Source organism: Heptranchias perlo, chromosome 4 (genome assembly GCF_035084215.1).
Source record: "Heptranchias perlo isolate sHepPer1 chromosome 4, sHepPer1.hap1, whole genome shotgun sequence".
Taxonomy (NCBI): domain Eukaryota; kingdom Metazoa; phylum Chordata; class Chondrichthyes; order Hexanchiformes; family Hexanchidae; genus Heptranchias; species Heptranchias perlo.
Genome location: NC_090328.1, coordinates 16319827 through 16336114, shown reverse-complemented (window position 1 = coordinate 16336114; position 16288 = coordinate 16319827). Strand labels below are relative to the sequence as shown.

At 43.3% G+C, this 16288-nt stretch overlaps 1 protein-coding gene across 2 annotated transcripts in view; it reads left to right on the top strand.

Moving 5' to 3' along the window:
• The window catches only part of asb5b (ankyrin repeat and SOCS box containing 5b), a 57736-nt gene extending 42388 nt beyond the window's left edge, over nucleotides 1-15348 (top strand). For both annotated transcript variants that reach the window (XM_067982518.1, XM_067982519.1), the window contains exons 5-7: nucleotides 4568-4702; nucleotides 6709-6900; nucleotides 10435-15348. In XM_067982518.1, the coding sequence (XP_067838619.1) occupies nucleotides 4568-4702; nucleotides 6709-6900; nucleotides 10435-10562 (455 nt within the window). In that variant the 3' untranslated portion in view covers nucleotides 10563-15348. The remainder of the gene's footprint in view (nucleotides 1-4567; nucleotides 4703-6708; nucleotides 6901-10434) is intronic.
• The last annotated feature ends 940 nt before the right edge of the window (nucleotides 15349-16288 follow it).

The window sequence follows — 16288 nt, the reverse complement described above, 5'->3', positions numbered from 1 at the left end:
TTTAATAAATTGAATAGCCAGGTGGTGAAGGATAGAATCCTGGAGCCTGGTCTTCAGTTGCTTCCAAGCCTTTATTTACAGATCTCCACATTACCCGCTCCACACCCTAGATAAGCTCTCATAAATGGATACGAGAGTCCCCAATTGATACGCATCACCTGAATACAATTAACACTAATTGATATAAATCATATGGATACAATTAACGCAGGGCAGCATTAAGGGTGAGCTGCTGTGCCTCAAATCCTGCCCCCTGACCTGGCCTCACATTATGGCAGAAGACCAGTTCAGTGCAGGGCAGGTGAATGCAGCACTTGAGGAGCAGGGATATTGGCTCCACTGCATCCAGATTGTATTATCAGCCTCTGGGTTGCAGCATCATGTTTTCACCATGGGAGCCTGGCTTCACATCCAGGCCTTGTTTTTTTACCCTCACTTTTTCTTGCTGCTGAAATTGACAATTTGGATGAGTTTGTGAAGACTCAATCCAATCCCCAGCAGAATGTCTATTGACACCACTGTGCCAGCCAATGTGTTGGAGGCGGGGCGGGACTCTTGGCAGGACACACACCAAACAGTCTATTTTACAGCAAATAAAGTCTATTTACTCAGAAAACGGCAAAACAGAATCTGTTTAAACAGCGCACTGCAGCAAACAGTCTACAGAGTCTATTTAAACAGATTGTCTATGAACTACAGCAAACAGAACTCGTGACCGAAACTGCAGCAAAGTCTCCTGATAAAAGCAGGGTGATTTCTTCACCAAAATGCAGTGAGTGGAGGATAGTTACTTAATACAAATTATGTGCGTAAAATCAATCCCAGTCACTCCTGGTGGGATTGACGGGGGAATTACCCAATCATCTCCATTCTGGCCGGGAATAGCGGTGTCACTATGTGCAGCCATTACCTAGTGGACATGAGTCATTCTTCTTGTATGAGAATAAATTCTGTTTGCAAAGCGAATATTGTATACTTCTATTTGCTAGGCCAGTTATAGAAAATTTATTTTACTAAGTATTCTGTGTTACTTTTGAAATGTTATTCATGGCTATTCAAGTTTTAGGAAGTAAAGAGCAATTGGGTAAACCAGCCACATATTTTGTGCTCATTAATGTGAGGGATGTTATTAGTGTTAGGGGTGTTTCTGTCAGTATCAATATGAAGTGCGACCAGACATAGCCCAGTTAGATGCAGAATGAAGCTCATCCTACTCTGTGACACCAATCTGCTTCACCTCCAGTTTCAGGAAAACACTCCGACTGCAACAGAGTGATAACATAGAATCATAAGAATCATAGAAAGGTTACAGCACGGAAGGAGGCCGAAGGTCCATTGAGTCCATACCAGCTCAGTGCAAGAACAATCCAGCTAGCCCCACTCCCCCGCCCTCTCCCTGCAGCCCTGCGATTTTTTTCCTTTCAAGTACTTATCCAGTTCCCTTGTGAAAGCTATGATTGAATCTGCCTCCATCAACCCCTCAGGCAGTGCATTCCAGTTACTAACCACTCGCTGTGTAAAAAGGTTTTTCCTCATGTCACCTTTGGTTCTTTTGCTAATCATCTTAGATCTATGTCCTCTGGTTCTTGAACCTTCCGTCAAAGGGAATAGTTTCTCTCTATCTACTCTGTCTATGATTTTGAATATCTGTATCAAATCTCCTCTCAACTTTCTCTATTCCAAGGAGAACAACCCCAGCTTCTCCAGTCAATCCATGTAACTAAAGTCCCTCATCCCTGGAATCATTCTAGTAAATCTCTTCTGCACTCTCTCTAAGGCCTTCAGATCTTTCCTAAAGTGCAGTACCCAGCACTGGGCACAATACTTCAGTTGTGGCCAAACCAGTGTCTTATAAAGGTTCATCATAACTTCCTTGCTTTTGTATTCTATGCCTCTATTTATAAAGCCCAGGATCCCGTAAGCTTTTTTAACCGCTTTTTCAACCTGCTGTACCACCTTCAATGATTTGTGTACATATACCCCCAGATCTCTCTGTTCCTTTACCCCTTTTAGAATTGTGCTTTCCAATTCCTAAACTGTTTTCGTGAGTAACAAGTTAAGGATAGTTTTGTACTGTGGGCCCACACTCACTAAAAACTGGATTGAGTCCGTCCAAACATATGTCACATAGGGCTCTTACAGTCACCCGGGAGGAGACTTTCATCCCATCAGTTTGGGTTGAATTTGAAACCAAGTCCCAGAAGTTAAATGCCAGTGCGTAACCCAATGCATCATCCAGTCCTCTCCTCTCCTGTTGAAGATAAGGTAATTTCAAACCATTCACCTTCCATATTGCTGTGTATTTGGACCTCTATGTCCCAGTGAATTGACTTTGTCTTCATCTTCAAATCCCTGTAGGCTCTTGCTCCACCCTATCTGAGTGATCTTCTCAAGCCATGCCACCCTGCCCCCTCCACCCCATGAGCTCTAATTAATCCTTATGTCCTGCTTCCTCTGCTCTATCATCAGAGGCCGATCATTCAGCCACCATACCCTTGTCCTTTTGAATTCTGTGTCAACACCATTTTGCCTTGCCACTTCCCTCCCTGCCTTAAAAAGCTGCTAAAGTGTAGCTAAAGGGGCTGATCGGGTTAAATTGAAAGGATAGGTTGCATAGACTAGGTTTGTATTCTTTTGAGTAGAGAAGATTAAGGTGTGATCTAACTGAGGTGCTTATGATGATTAAAGGAGTTGATAGGATAGACAGAGAGAAACTATTTCCTTTGCTGACGACACCCAGCTCTAACCCACCACCACCTCCCTCGACCCCTCCGTTGTCTCTGATTTGTCACTCTGCTTGTCCGTGCTGAATGAGCAAAAATTTCCTCCAACTAAATATTGGGAAGACTGAAGGCATTGTCTTTGGTCCCTGCCGCAAACTCCATTCCCTAGTCCCTGACTCCATCCCTCTCCCTGGCCACTGTCAGAGGCTGAATCAGACCGTTCGCAACTTTGGCATCCTATTTGACCCTGAGATGAGCTTCTAACCACATATCCGCTCCATCACCAAGACAACTTACTTCCACATCAGTAACATCGCCCATCTCCGCTCCTGCCTCAGCTCATCTGCTGCTGAAACCCTCATCTATGCCTTTGTTACCTCTAGACTGGACTATTCCAATGCTCTCCTGGCTGGCTCCCATCTTCCACCCTCCTTAAACTTGAGCTTATCCAAAACTAGTTGTCCATATCCTAACTCAGACAAAGTCCCCGTTCACCCATCACCCCTGTGCTCCCTGACCTACATTGGCTCCTGATCCGGGAACGTCTCGATTTTAAAATTCTCATCCTTGTTTTCAAATCCCTCCATGGCCTCGCCCCTCCCTATCTCTGTAACCTCCTCCAGCCCTACAACCTTCCGAGATCTCTGCGCTCCTCCAATTCTTGCCTCTTGCGCATCCCTGATTTTAATCGCTCCACCGTTGGCGGCTGTGCTTTCAGCTGCCCAGGCCCTAAGCTCTGGAATTCCCTTCCTAAACCTCTCCCCCTCTCTACCTCTCTCTCCTCCTTTAAGACACTCCTTAAAACCTATCTCTTTGACCAAGCTTTTGGTCACCTGTTCTAATATCTCCTTAGGCAGCTGGGTGTCAAATTTTGTTTGATAATCACTCTTGTGAAGCTCCTTGGGACGTTTTGCTACTTTATATAAATGCAAGTTGTTGTTGTTGTTGTTGTTGTAGTTCTGGTGGGGGAGTCTAGAACAACCTTAAAATTAGTTCAGAGGTGATGTCAGGAAGCACTTCTTCCCAAAAAAGGTAGTGTAAATCTGGAACCCTCTCCCCCAAAAAGCTGTTGAGGCCAGGTCTATTGAAAATTTCAAAACTGAGATTGATAGATTTTTGTTAGGCAAGGGTATTAAAGGATAGGGAACCAAAGCAGGTAAATGGAGTTAAGATACAGATCAGTAATAATCTAATTTAATGGCGGAGCAGGCTCAAGGAGCTAGATGGCCTAGTCCTGGTCCTATGTTCCTAGCTGTGCATAACCTGACGTGCCCTTTAACACTACGAAGTCTAATTGATGTTAAGTAAACACTGGGTGAGTTCATTCAAAGATTAATTGCTATTCAGAATGGAATGGAGATCAGAGCCCTGTCTTTGTTTATGGCAAGATTAATTTAGAGACATCAGATATTGTGGCACTGGTATCTTCTGTCATGGAGAGCTTTTCTGTACATTGTAAACTATTGCCTTTATTTCTTAATACTTTGTTTTTAAAAGTGTGATACAAAAATTGACATTAGACGGCATGTGATGGACAGACACTTAATTTTTTAATAATATTAGCAGATTGCCCATGCTCAAACTGAGTCAGGGAATATGCTAAAGTGTGACAGGAAGCAAGTGTGACAGGAAGCAAATGTGACAGGAAGTAAGTGTGATGCTTATAGGAAATGAACATTATACACAAAGATGGATTAAATCTGAACTTTGGATAACATGCTCCTGAATGATGCCTATAGAAGGAAGTAACAATGCATAACTGTTTATATTTCATAAAATGAATATTTTGTTCCTTTTTTTAAACCAATGGCACAGTATTGCTAAACCTATGATATTGTAACTAGGTCGCAGTGAATGTATACAAGTGTTGATCTCCTGGGGTGTGGACATTGACCTCGACATCTCTCACCAGGGAACACCCCTTTATGTAGCTTGTGTCCATCAACAGTTTTTTTGCATTAAGAAACTGCTCCATGCAGGTGAGACCTTTTTCAGTTACCATTTTGGATTTACTTGCCATAACTACTGAGAGGTGGAGGAGGGATATTTAATTATTATTATGCATGTGTTTTATGTTCCCTTTGAAAAACATTGAAGACCTGAATTGATTTACTGAAGAGTGCCCGCCTGGGGCCATTCAGTTCTTCAACAATTGCAGCAATTTCCACAATTTCTTGTGGGGCTTAAGATTAAATGTCACTGCAATAACAAAAAGTTACAAATAATTAGCAGATATAACTGATTAGTTATTTGTAATTTTGAAGTATGGGGTATTCTTACATTACATAGAATGACTTAGAATTTAATGCATAGAAACAGGCTATTTGGCCCAACTGGTCTATGCCGGCGTTTATGCTCCACACGAGCCTCCTCCCACCACTCTTCATCTAACCCTATCAGCATATCCTTAGAATCATAAAATGTTATAGCACAGAAGGAGACCATTTGGCCCACCGTGTCCGTGCCGGCCAAAAAAGAGCTATCTACTTTAATCCCACTTTCCAGCACTTGGTCCGTAGCCCTGTAGGTTACGGCACTTTAAGTTCTCAACCAAGTACTTATTAAATGAGTTGAGAGTTTCTGCCTCTACCACCCTTTCAGGCAGTGAGTTCCAGACCCCCACCTTCCTCTGGGTGAAAACATTTCTCCTCAGCTCCCCTTTAATCCTTCTACCAATTACTTTAAATCTATGCCCCCTGGTCACTGACCCCTCTGCTAAGGGAAATAGGTTCTTCCTATCCACTCTATCTGGGCCCCTCATAATTTTACACACCTCAATTAAATCTCCCGTCAGCCTCTTTTGTTCTGAAGAAAACAAACCCAGCCTATCCAATCTTTTCTCATAGCTAAAATTCTCCAGCCCTGGCAACATCCTCGTAAATCTCCTTTGTACCCTCTCGAGTACAATCACATCTTTCCTGTAATGTGGTGACCAGAACTGTACGCAGTACTCTAGCTGTGGCCTAACCAATGTTTTTGCAGTTCTAGCATAACCCCTCTGCTCTTATATTCTGTGCCTCGGCTAATAAAGGAAAGTATCCTGTATGCCTTTTAAACCACCTTATCTACCAGTCCTGCTCCCTTCAGGGATCTATGGACATGCAATTCAAGGTCCCTTTGTTCCTCTACACCTCCCAGTATCCTCCCATTTATTGTGTACACCCTTGCCTTGTTTGCCCTCCCCAAATGCATTACCTCACACTTCTCTGAATTGAATTCCATTTGCCACTTTTCTGCCCACCTGACTACTCCATTGATATCATCCTGCAGTCTACAGCTTTCCTTCCTCACTATCAACCACACGACCAATTTTTGTATCATCTGCAAACTTCTTGGCCAAGCCCAAATCCAAATCATTAATATATACCACAAAAATCAAGGGACCTCATACTGAGCCTTGCGGGACCCCACTGGAAACAGCCTTCCAGTCGCAAAAACACCAGACAACCTTTACCCTTTGCTTCCTGCCACTGAGCCAATTTTGGATCCAACTAGTCACTTTCTCTGCCATGTAGGATCTTGTCAGAAGTTTTCTATTCCTTTCTCACTCATGTGCTTATCCAGCTTCCTCTTAAATGTACCTGAACTATTCACCTCTACAACTCCTTGTGGCAGCGAGTTTCACATTCTAACCACTCATTGGGTAAAGAAGTTTCTCTTGAATTCCCTATTGGATACTATTGGTGATTATCTTACATTTATGGCCCCTAGTTTTGGTCTCCCCCACAAGTGTGAAAGAATCATTGACTATTGCTCATAAGATGACAAGTTCAGAAGAAGTCTTGTTGGCCTATTTGGGCTCATCTTTCCTATTTGGCTTCAGTGACAGGAAAGAGGCCCCGGTGTTCTGGAGGAGCTTGACCTATTTAACATGGGCTGCAACTCGGGAGTTACTGTAGCTTTTGCTGTTCTATGAAGGCCAAGTACATTGCCCAAATGAAAGAAAACAGGTTGTGTCATGTGTTTCTTTGCATCCCAACTGCAGGAGCCAATGTCCAGAAAGGCAAACATCTGGAGACACCCTTACATGCTGCTGCCCGGCAATCCAATCCAGATATTGTTACATTGTTGCTCGACTTTGGAGCAGACTATAGTGCCAGAAATGCTGAAGCCAAGCGGCCCATTGACGTCGCTGTCGCCAGTAGTCCAGTGGATAGGTTGCTTCTGCATTACGAAGGTAAAGTGATTATATTTGCTAATTGAAATGCTATACCACATCAGGAAGGAGAGGGTGTAAGTGTTGTGATGGGTGTACCTCATTGTTGCTCAACACACCGTGCTGTGAAATGGTAGGACATCAGTTGCAGCTCACAACAATTGTAACCATGTTCTTTATACTTAATGAGTTGTTATGATCTGGAATGCATTGCCTGAAAGGGTGGTGGAAGCAGATTCAGTAGCAATTTTCAAAAGGGAATTGAATATGTACTTGAAAAGGAAAGACTTTGAATGGTTACGGGGAAAGAGCAGGGGGGGTGGGACTGATTGGATAACTCTTTCAAAGAGCTGGGACAGGCGCGATGGGCCAAATGACCTCCTTATGTGCTCTATGATTCTATAAGAACATAAGAGATAGGAGCAGGAGTCGGCCATTTGGCCCTTCGAGCCTGCTCTGCCATTCAATGAGATCAAGGCTGTTCAAATTCTGGCCTCAACTCCACTTTCCCACCTGATCCCCATATCCTTTAACTCCCTTGCTGATCAAAAATTTGTCTAACTCAGCCTTGAATATATTCAATGACTCAGCCTCCACCGCTCTTTGGGGCAAAGAATTCCAAAAGTTCACAGCCCTATGAGGGAAGAAATTTCTCCTCATCTCTGTCTTAAATGGGCGACCTTTATTCTGAGACTATGCCCCCTAGTTCTAGATTTCCCAATGAGGGGAAACATCCTCTCAGCATTTACCGTGTCAAGCCCCCTCAGAATCTTATATGTTTCATTAAGATCTCTCATTCTCCTAAACTGCAGTGAGTATGGATCCAACCCGCTCAATCTCTCCTCATAAGAAAACCTTTCCATACCCGGAATCAATCTAGTGAACCTTCTCTGAACCACCTCCAATTCAAGTATATCCTTCCTTAAATAAGGGGACCAAAACTGCACGCAGCACTCCAGTGTAGTCTCACCAGCACCCTGTACAGTTGTAGCAAGACTTCCCTGCTTTTATATTCCATCCTCCTTGAAATAAAGGCCAATATTCCATTTGCCTTCCAAATTACCTGCTGCAACTGTATGCTAACTTTTTGTGCTTCGTGTACGAGGACATCCAAATCCCTCTGTACCGAAGCATTCTGTAGTCTTTCTCCATTTATATAATATTTTGCTTTTTTATTCTTCCTACCAAAGTGGATGACTTCACATTTTCCCACATTATACTCCATCTGCCAAATTTTTGCCCACTCGCTTAACCTGTCAATATCCCTTTGCAGACACTTTGCGTCCTCCTCACAACTTACTTTTCCACCTATCTTTGTATGATCAGCAAATTTGGCCACAATACACTCATCCTTCATCCAAGTCATTGATATAGATTGTAAATAGTTAAGGCCCCAGCACTGATCCCTGCAGCACCCCAATAGTTACAGATTGCCATTTTGAAAATGACCCCTTTAACCCGACTCTCTTTTCTGTTAGTTAGCCAATCCTCTATCCATGCTAATATATTACCCATGAGCTCTTACCTTGTGCAATAACCTTTTATGTGGCACCTTATCGAATGCCTTTTGGAAATCCAAATACACTACATCTACTGGTTCCCCTTTATTCACCCTACTTGTTACTTCCTCAAAGAATTCCAATAAATTTGTCAAACACGATTTCCCCTTCATAAAACCATGACTCTCCTTGATTTTACTTTGAGTCTCTAAATGTCCTGCTACTACTTTCTTAAAAATTGATTCTAGCATTTTCCCAATGACAGATGTTAGGCTAATTGGCCTATAATCACCTGCTTTCTGTCTCCCTCCTTTCTTGAATAGGGACGTTACATTTGCGGTTTTCCAATCCGTTGGGACCTTTCCAGAATCTAGTGAATTTTGGAAGATTACAACGAATGCATCCACTATCTTTGTAGCTGTTGCCTTTAAGACCATCGGATGCAAGCCATCAGGTCCAGGGGACTTGACAGCCTTTAGACCCATTAGTTTTCCTAGTACTTTTTCTCTAGTGATAGTGATTGTTTTTAGATCCTCCCTCCCCTTTGCCCCTTGATTATCTACTATTATTGGTATGCTTTTAGTGTCTTCTACTGTGAAGACAGATACAAAATATCTGTTCAATGCCTCTGCCAATTCCTTATTTTCCATTATTATTTCCCCCGTATCATCCTCTAAGGATCCTATACTTACTGTAGCTACCTTCTTCCCTTTTATATACAATTTTAAAAGCTCTTACTGTCAGTTTTTATATTTCTTGCTCGTTTACTCTCATAATTTATTTTCTCCCTCTTTATTAATTTTTTAGTCATCCTTTGCTGGTTTCTAAAGTTTTCCCAATCTTCAGGCTTACCACTAATCTTTGCCACATTGTATCCTTTTCTTTTAACTTGTTACCATCCTTAACTTCATTGGTTAGCCATGGTTGGTACACCCTTCTCGTGGAGTCTTTCCTCCATACTAGGAGATATTTTTGTTGAGAGTCATAAAATATCTTTTTAAATGTCTGCCATTGCTTGTCCACCGTCATACTTTCTAATCTGTTTTCCCAGTCCACTATAGCCAACTCTGTCCTCGTGCCATTGTAATTGCCCTTATTTAGGTTTAATACAGTAGTTTCAGATCCAAGATCCTCACTCTCAAACTGGATGTGAAATTCTATCATATTATGATCATTGTTTCCTAAGGGATCCTTTACTTTGAGATCATTAATTAATCCTGTCTCATTACCCATTACCAGATCTAAAATGGCCTGTTCCCTGGTTGGTTCCACAATGTATTGTTCTAAGAAGCAGTCCTGAATACATTCTATGAACTCATCCTCAGGGCTACTTTTGCCAATTTGATTTGTCCAATCTATATGAAAGTTACAATCGCCCATGATTATTGCATTACCTTTTTTACAAGCCCCCATTATTTCTTGATTTATATTTTGCCCTATAGTGTAGGGCAAAATGTACTATGATCAACATTCCTATCTAGTAACAGAGGGAATCTCCCTCCCACACTGATTTCTGGATCTTGGCTTTACTATCAGATGGAAGAGCCAAGCCGGGGTCACACATTTCCTTCTACGTAGAAAGAGGGAAGATCAATCAAATTTCTCTCACACACCTTCAAGTAGGCAGCTCAAGGGTCTTACTGGCCTAAGATCATTGCCTTCGCCTAATCCATTTAACATAGCAAAATGTCCCAAGGCGCTTCACATGAGCAATTATCAAACAAAATTTGACACCGAGCCACATTAGGAGATATTAGGACAGATGACCAAAAGCTTGGTCAAAGAGGTAGATTTTAAGGAGCGTCTTAAAGGAGGAGAGAGAGGTGAGAGGCAGAGAAGTTTAGGGAGAGAATTCCAGAGCTTAAGGCTTAGGCAGCTGAAAGCACGGCCGCCCATCGTGGAGCGGTGAAAATCGGGAATGCGCATTTTACAATCTCGTGTATTTCTGAGTAGTACTGTCAGGCTTTCAGTGTCCTAATATTACAACATTGTGTGCATGACCTACGAGAAACTTATTTTCTGGCTGCTACTTCATCTCACTATGTTTCAATTACAGCAACGCCAAGCTCCCTCTGCCAGCTGTGCCGCCTGTGTGTTAGAGGTTGTCTTGGGAGAGCCCGCCTACAACTCATTCCACAGCTGGAATTACCGAAACTACTGAAGGACTTTTTGCAACATCAGTAAACTGCTTCCCTTTCACTCCGACAGTCGGTGTGGGAAGCTGATTTAAGATTTCAACTCTGCTCCTTTCTGTATATAGAGTTGTTAAAACTATTGCAATGTAGTTTGCAAATCGTTGTAACGCCTTTATGTATTGCTGTCTTCACAGACTGTGCAGAAAATGTGTTATGGAGTACTCTGAAACAAACTGGACCCGCACCAGCCCACAGTGAGGTCATTGAATTTCTCCCTCTCTCTCACGCGAACAGTGGGGGAGAAATTGGTCCCCGTTGTGCCTGTTGTTTGGGTTCATAATTCATGTGGGGGGGGGCATCAATTTCTGGGTGCAAACCCCCTCCCCGGAAGTGCATCGGTGACTTCTGAGTACCTGGGGCGCCCGCCTAAATCAGGCGTTAGGCCTCTTGACTATGCTAACCTGGGGCATAATGCCTGTTTTAGGATGACAATGCCAAATTCAGCTAAAACTGGACAAGCTCCATTCACTTTTTCAGGGGCTACTGAGGCCCAACCAGTTGTCCTTAAAGGGACCGCTTGTTTTTTCACTTAACTTAATGTGGAGCCAGGAAGGGCAGGGATGGTCTACCCCTGTCTTCACAGCAATATTGTAGACTGCTTCCGGCCTGCGCTTGCACCCCTCCCTCCCATCCACCTCTGCACACCCCCCCCCCCCTCACTCCCCCCGCAAAGGACCTACCTGTGGCCCGGCTCGACATCTGAGCCGTCCAATTCTGAGAAGGCCCTGACTAGCGAGCTGCATCTGGGACGTCTGATTCCAGATGGCCACTTCCTGCTGGTTGCTGTCAGGAAACTAATTTCTCCCCCCACAGTATGGCTATTCCTCTTTCCCTGCTTTAATTCCTTTTGGTCACAGTTCCATGGCCATCTCACTTCCTTCACAACCTAACTTCAGTCCTTCTTCATTACCTTGAATCTTTCATCCCAAACATAGTGATGTTACCAGCACAGATGAATACACACAAGCTAAATCATTGCCACAGCTGGGGGCAACTTTAATCTAACCCTCCCATCGAGAAACTGAAGGAATCGAGTGCAACACTGGATTTACACAGATTTTACTCTCTGTTGAAGTCGATGGAGAGTAATATTGAGCAGGGTCTATAACTGCCATTCCACCCGATCCCGTGGATTTCCCGCCCAGCGAGCTAGGTTAAAATTACCTCCACCACATGAACAGTTGGAATTCCTATTGCTATGCCAGTGCTGTCTTGGCATAAGGTTAAAATTATTCGTGATTTGAAACACGTTCAAATCAAATGCCAACCATCAAAATACTGGAAATACCAGAGTTTTGTTTTTCTATATTTTTAAAAATGTACTTTCTCTTATTTAGGTCCTTTGTATAATCCATTATCCCGTCACTGAGGGGTGACTTACTCCCAGGCCTCTGCTAATGCTGCTCTTCTGTTGAATATTAGAAGGTTTGTAAAAGTGGCCTGAAGTGACTCACCTTCTGCTATTTTCCACTCTCCTTCCCTGTGAAGCACCATTTTACCTCCATTTTAATCCGCATTGACCTTAATCCACTTGGTGCCTTCACTGGGTGCTCGCACAGCCTTTCCCATGTGAGGACACATAAGCTGCGTGAACCCGCATCCTACGACTCATGGCGCGTTAGTAAATAAACACCCTGAACCTTTTGGTAACTTGAACTGAACAATGTTTTCAGGCAAATTCTTTATTCAAATTACCCGACTATTGTGGACAAAATGATAGACAAATAGATGGGCTTAGGGCTATTTAATAATAAGGCCTGACAGCACCCATTAATCATACACTGAAAGAAAAGAAAGCGAATGCTAACTGATGCTTCCACAAAGGGCAGCCCTATGGTAATTGCTCCGGTTTGACAACAGGATAGCCACCTGTTCAAGTCTCAGAGACTCCAGTCCCTCCAACACAAATGCCTCAGTTGAATTGTCTCTTCAAGTCTCAGATGGGTTGCTTGGCGGAATGCATTAGTTTCACCTCAAGGAGAGAAAAATTATCCATGTGTCTCGTATATACCTTTTATTTCTTTGAGTTATCTTAATGTGCCTCCTGCTAATGCCACTTCTGTCATTCAACCATCTCTTGTTCTCTATCCAAGCGCTTCACAGTTCATTCTATTTCTTTTCCTGTGTTTCCCTTCTCCCTTGCTCCGTTCCTTTTTAAATGCTGTTCGTCTGTAAATAACTTCCAGTCCTGAGGATGGGTCTTAGCTCTCAAATGTCAGTTGACTGACTTCTGTCTCCACAGATGCTGCCTGACCTGCTGAGTACTTCCAATTTTTTCTGTCTTTGTTTTTTTATGTAAAATAATCCATACCTCCTATCGCCTAAGAAGTACTGTCCAAAACAATGTGTTGAGTGTTGTTAGCCATGTTGGTAGCACTCTTGCCTCTGAATTAGAAGGTTATGGGTTCAAGTCCCACTCCAGAGACTTGAGCACAAAATCTAGGCTGATACTCCAGTGCAGTACTGAGGTAGGCTGCACTCCCTCCCTCAGTACTGCACTGGAATATCAGCCTAAATGTTATGCTCAAGTCTCTGGACTGGGACTTGAACCCACAACCTTCTGACTCAGAGATAAGAGTGCTACCAACATGGCTAAAAACGCTCAAGAAAGTTATCCCCAGTGCTAGCACTGATCAGAGCTGAGGGCAGTTTGGACAGTACTTCCTAGGCGATAGGAGATATGGATTATTTTACATAGAGCTGGGGAGTTCTCTGCTGCCGTCCTGGCCAATATTTATCCTTCAACCAACATCACTATAAAAACAGATTATATGGTCATTGTCACATTGCTGTTTGTGGGAGTTTGCTCTGTGCAAATTGGCTGCTTCACTTCCTACATTACAACATTGACTGCACTTCAAAAAAATACTTCATCGGCTGTAAAGCACTTTGGGATGTCCTGAGGTTGTGAAAGGCGCTATATAAATGCAAATCTTTCTTTGTTTCATATCGCCACTGCTGAGATATCAGGGATGATTTTCCTTTCTTCTCTCCCTGGGTATGGGTCAGAAGGAGCACCATCGAAGTGCGCCTTGCCTGACATGACCTAAACTCACCCACGTTTGTGGGTTCAGGTCATTAACCGAGGCCCATAGAGCCCCAGGCACACAGTTCCACCTCTGGCAGAAACGGGGTGGAAATCGAACAGCACTAACAGTCACTGACTTTGGGGCTTACTGGCTGCTGGCCAAAAACAGCAGTCAGAAGACCTACAGGCCCAGAGATCCAGATCCATGGGGGAGGGGGAGGGGCTTGTTTTATAAATAAAATGTTGCCTATCTTTTCAGATCCTCCATGACCTTACTGTCTGCACTCTCAACTCCTCCAATCTGAGAGGGGATGAGGGGCAGGCACAAGGCCTAATGCCTCATTCTTGTGGCTGACCATCCTAAGGAACCCAGCCAATGTGTCTGGAGGAATTTAGGCCTCAGGCTCCAGTGATGCCGTCTCGTCTCATTTGCATGGCTGCTCTATGCTCCACTTGCTTGAGGCAAACATCCCTCTCCCCACCACCATTACGCCCCACATACTCCCCCTCCACACCCTCCCAGGAGGCTCTTCAGTAAATCACTGGGTAGTGTAAAGAGAACGGAGACCCAGCATCAGGGGCCTCTGCCCCGTTTTCCTCTGCTTTGTGTCCGGGGACTGATCATTCCCTGGGCACAAAGCAAAGGAAAATTGGCTCTATCATAGCAGCAGTTGCTACTGTTCCCACTGCTGCTTCAGTGATATTATTACATAGAATTGACCCTGCTTTGTAGTTGTAGGAATTTGTCTCCTTCCTCATTCATTTTTAAAAAGTTTTTTTTTAGGATGTTTATTATTTTCTCCCTTCCCGTCTTTAAAAGGTCTGCCCACACTATACATAAACCCTGGCCCAGAGAATGGCCAGATCTGCTCCCAGGCCCCTGCCTGTTTTCCAGTTTAAGTGGTTACTGGGATGTCCCACTTTCTGATTTCCCCTGTCTTTCTCCCCACAGGAGTAGGCCATTCAGCCCCTCACGCCTGTTCCGCCATTCAATCAGATCATGGCTGATCTACCCTTTCCTAACGAAAAACTATCAATCTCAGCCTTGAAATGCTTCGCCTCCATTCAGTATCATCCATGATGGCACAACTGAATTCCACTGGGGGGAGATCATGAGCGCAAACAGGGTCCTAATACTCTATGGTACAGAGCATTGGAGCTTAAATGTGCTTTCTGAGCCACATTCTCCTCCTCTCCAAATATCAGTTGGAATAACTGGACAACCATTGAGCTCTTAGAGGAGATTATCCCGGGTCTGTACAGAGAAACACTGAATCACATGGGTGCAGCGATTTTGGAAAATTGGGTAGCCCGTGTATGTAAAGGTACCCCGCCGATTTTCTGATGTTTGCTGTGCCCAGGCGATTCAGTGCACCAGGCCCCAGACCCAGGAAATTCCCCTCTATTATCATAATAATATTAAGAAAATCAGGACGGACAAACTCTCCACCTGTATACTGACAGCATGTGTGAATACACAACATACGTACAAATTAAAACTCATCAATAAATGACAACATAAATGCAAAAAAATGTAATATATTAACACTGGATTATAGTGATAAAGGTGTCTGTTAAAAGTTATCGGGCACTCTGTCTGAACAGCACATCCTATGAAAAGACTTTCATTTTGAAGGTTATCAATTTTGGAATCTGTGTATTGGGTTCATGTGCATTTACTGCTTAAAAATAACTTCTGTATTATTCTATTGGCACAATGCATTTGAATAAAAAATGGTTTAAAAGATGTAGCTGATATGATTCATTATTTGACACTTACATAGGAACAGGAATAGGCCATTCAGCCATTCGAGCTTGTTCCGCCATTCAATTAGTTCATGGCTGATCTGTATCTTAACTCCATTTACCAGCCTTGGTTCCGTAACCTTTAATACCCTTGCCTAACAAAAATTTATCAAACTCAGTTCTGAAGTTGGCAATTGACCCCCAGCCTCAGTAGCTTTTTGGGGAGAGAGTTCCAAATTTCCACTCCCCTTTGCGTGAACAGGTGCTTCCTGACATCAGGCCTGAACTGCCTAGCTCTAATTTTACAAAGAATAGTATATGGAAGGTATCTCCAGTTGGAGTCAGAGGACTAATTTATGAAGAAAGACTGGAGTAACTTAGGCTTTTCAGCCTCGAAAGAAGTGACACTAAGGGATATCATTGTATCACAGTAAGTAGGGCACAGGAGGAGGCCATTCAGTCTATCATGCCTGTGCCGGCTCTTTGAAAGAGCTAACCAATTAGTCTCATTCCACTGCTCTTTCCCCATAGCCCTGTAAATTTTTTCCCTTTTAGTATTTATCCAATTCCCTTTTGAAAGATATTATTGAATCTGCTTCCACCACCCTTTCAGGCAGCGCATTCAGATCGTAACAACTCGCTGCGTAAAAAAACATTTCCTTATGTCGCCTCTGATTCTTTTGCCAATCACCTTAAACCTGCGTCCTCTGGTTACCGACCTTCCTGCCACTGGAAACAGTTTCTTCATATTTACACTATCAAAACCATTCATGATTTTGAACACCTCTATCAAATGTCCCCTTAACCTTCTCTGTTCTAAGGAGAATAATCCCAGCTTCTCCAGTCTCTCCACATAACTGAAGTCCCTCATTCCCAGTACCATTCTAGTAAATCTCTTCTGCACCCTCCCTAAGGCCTTGACATCCTTCCTAAAGTGTGGT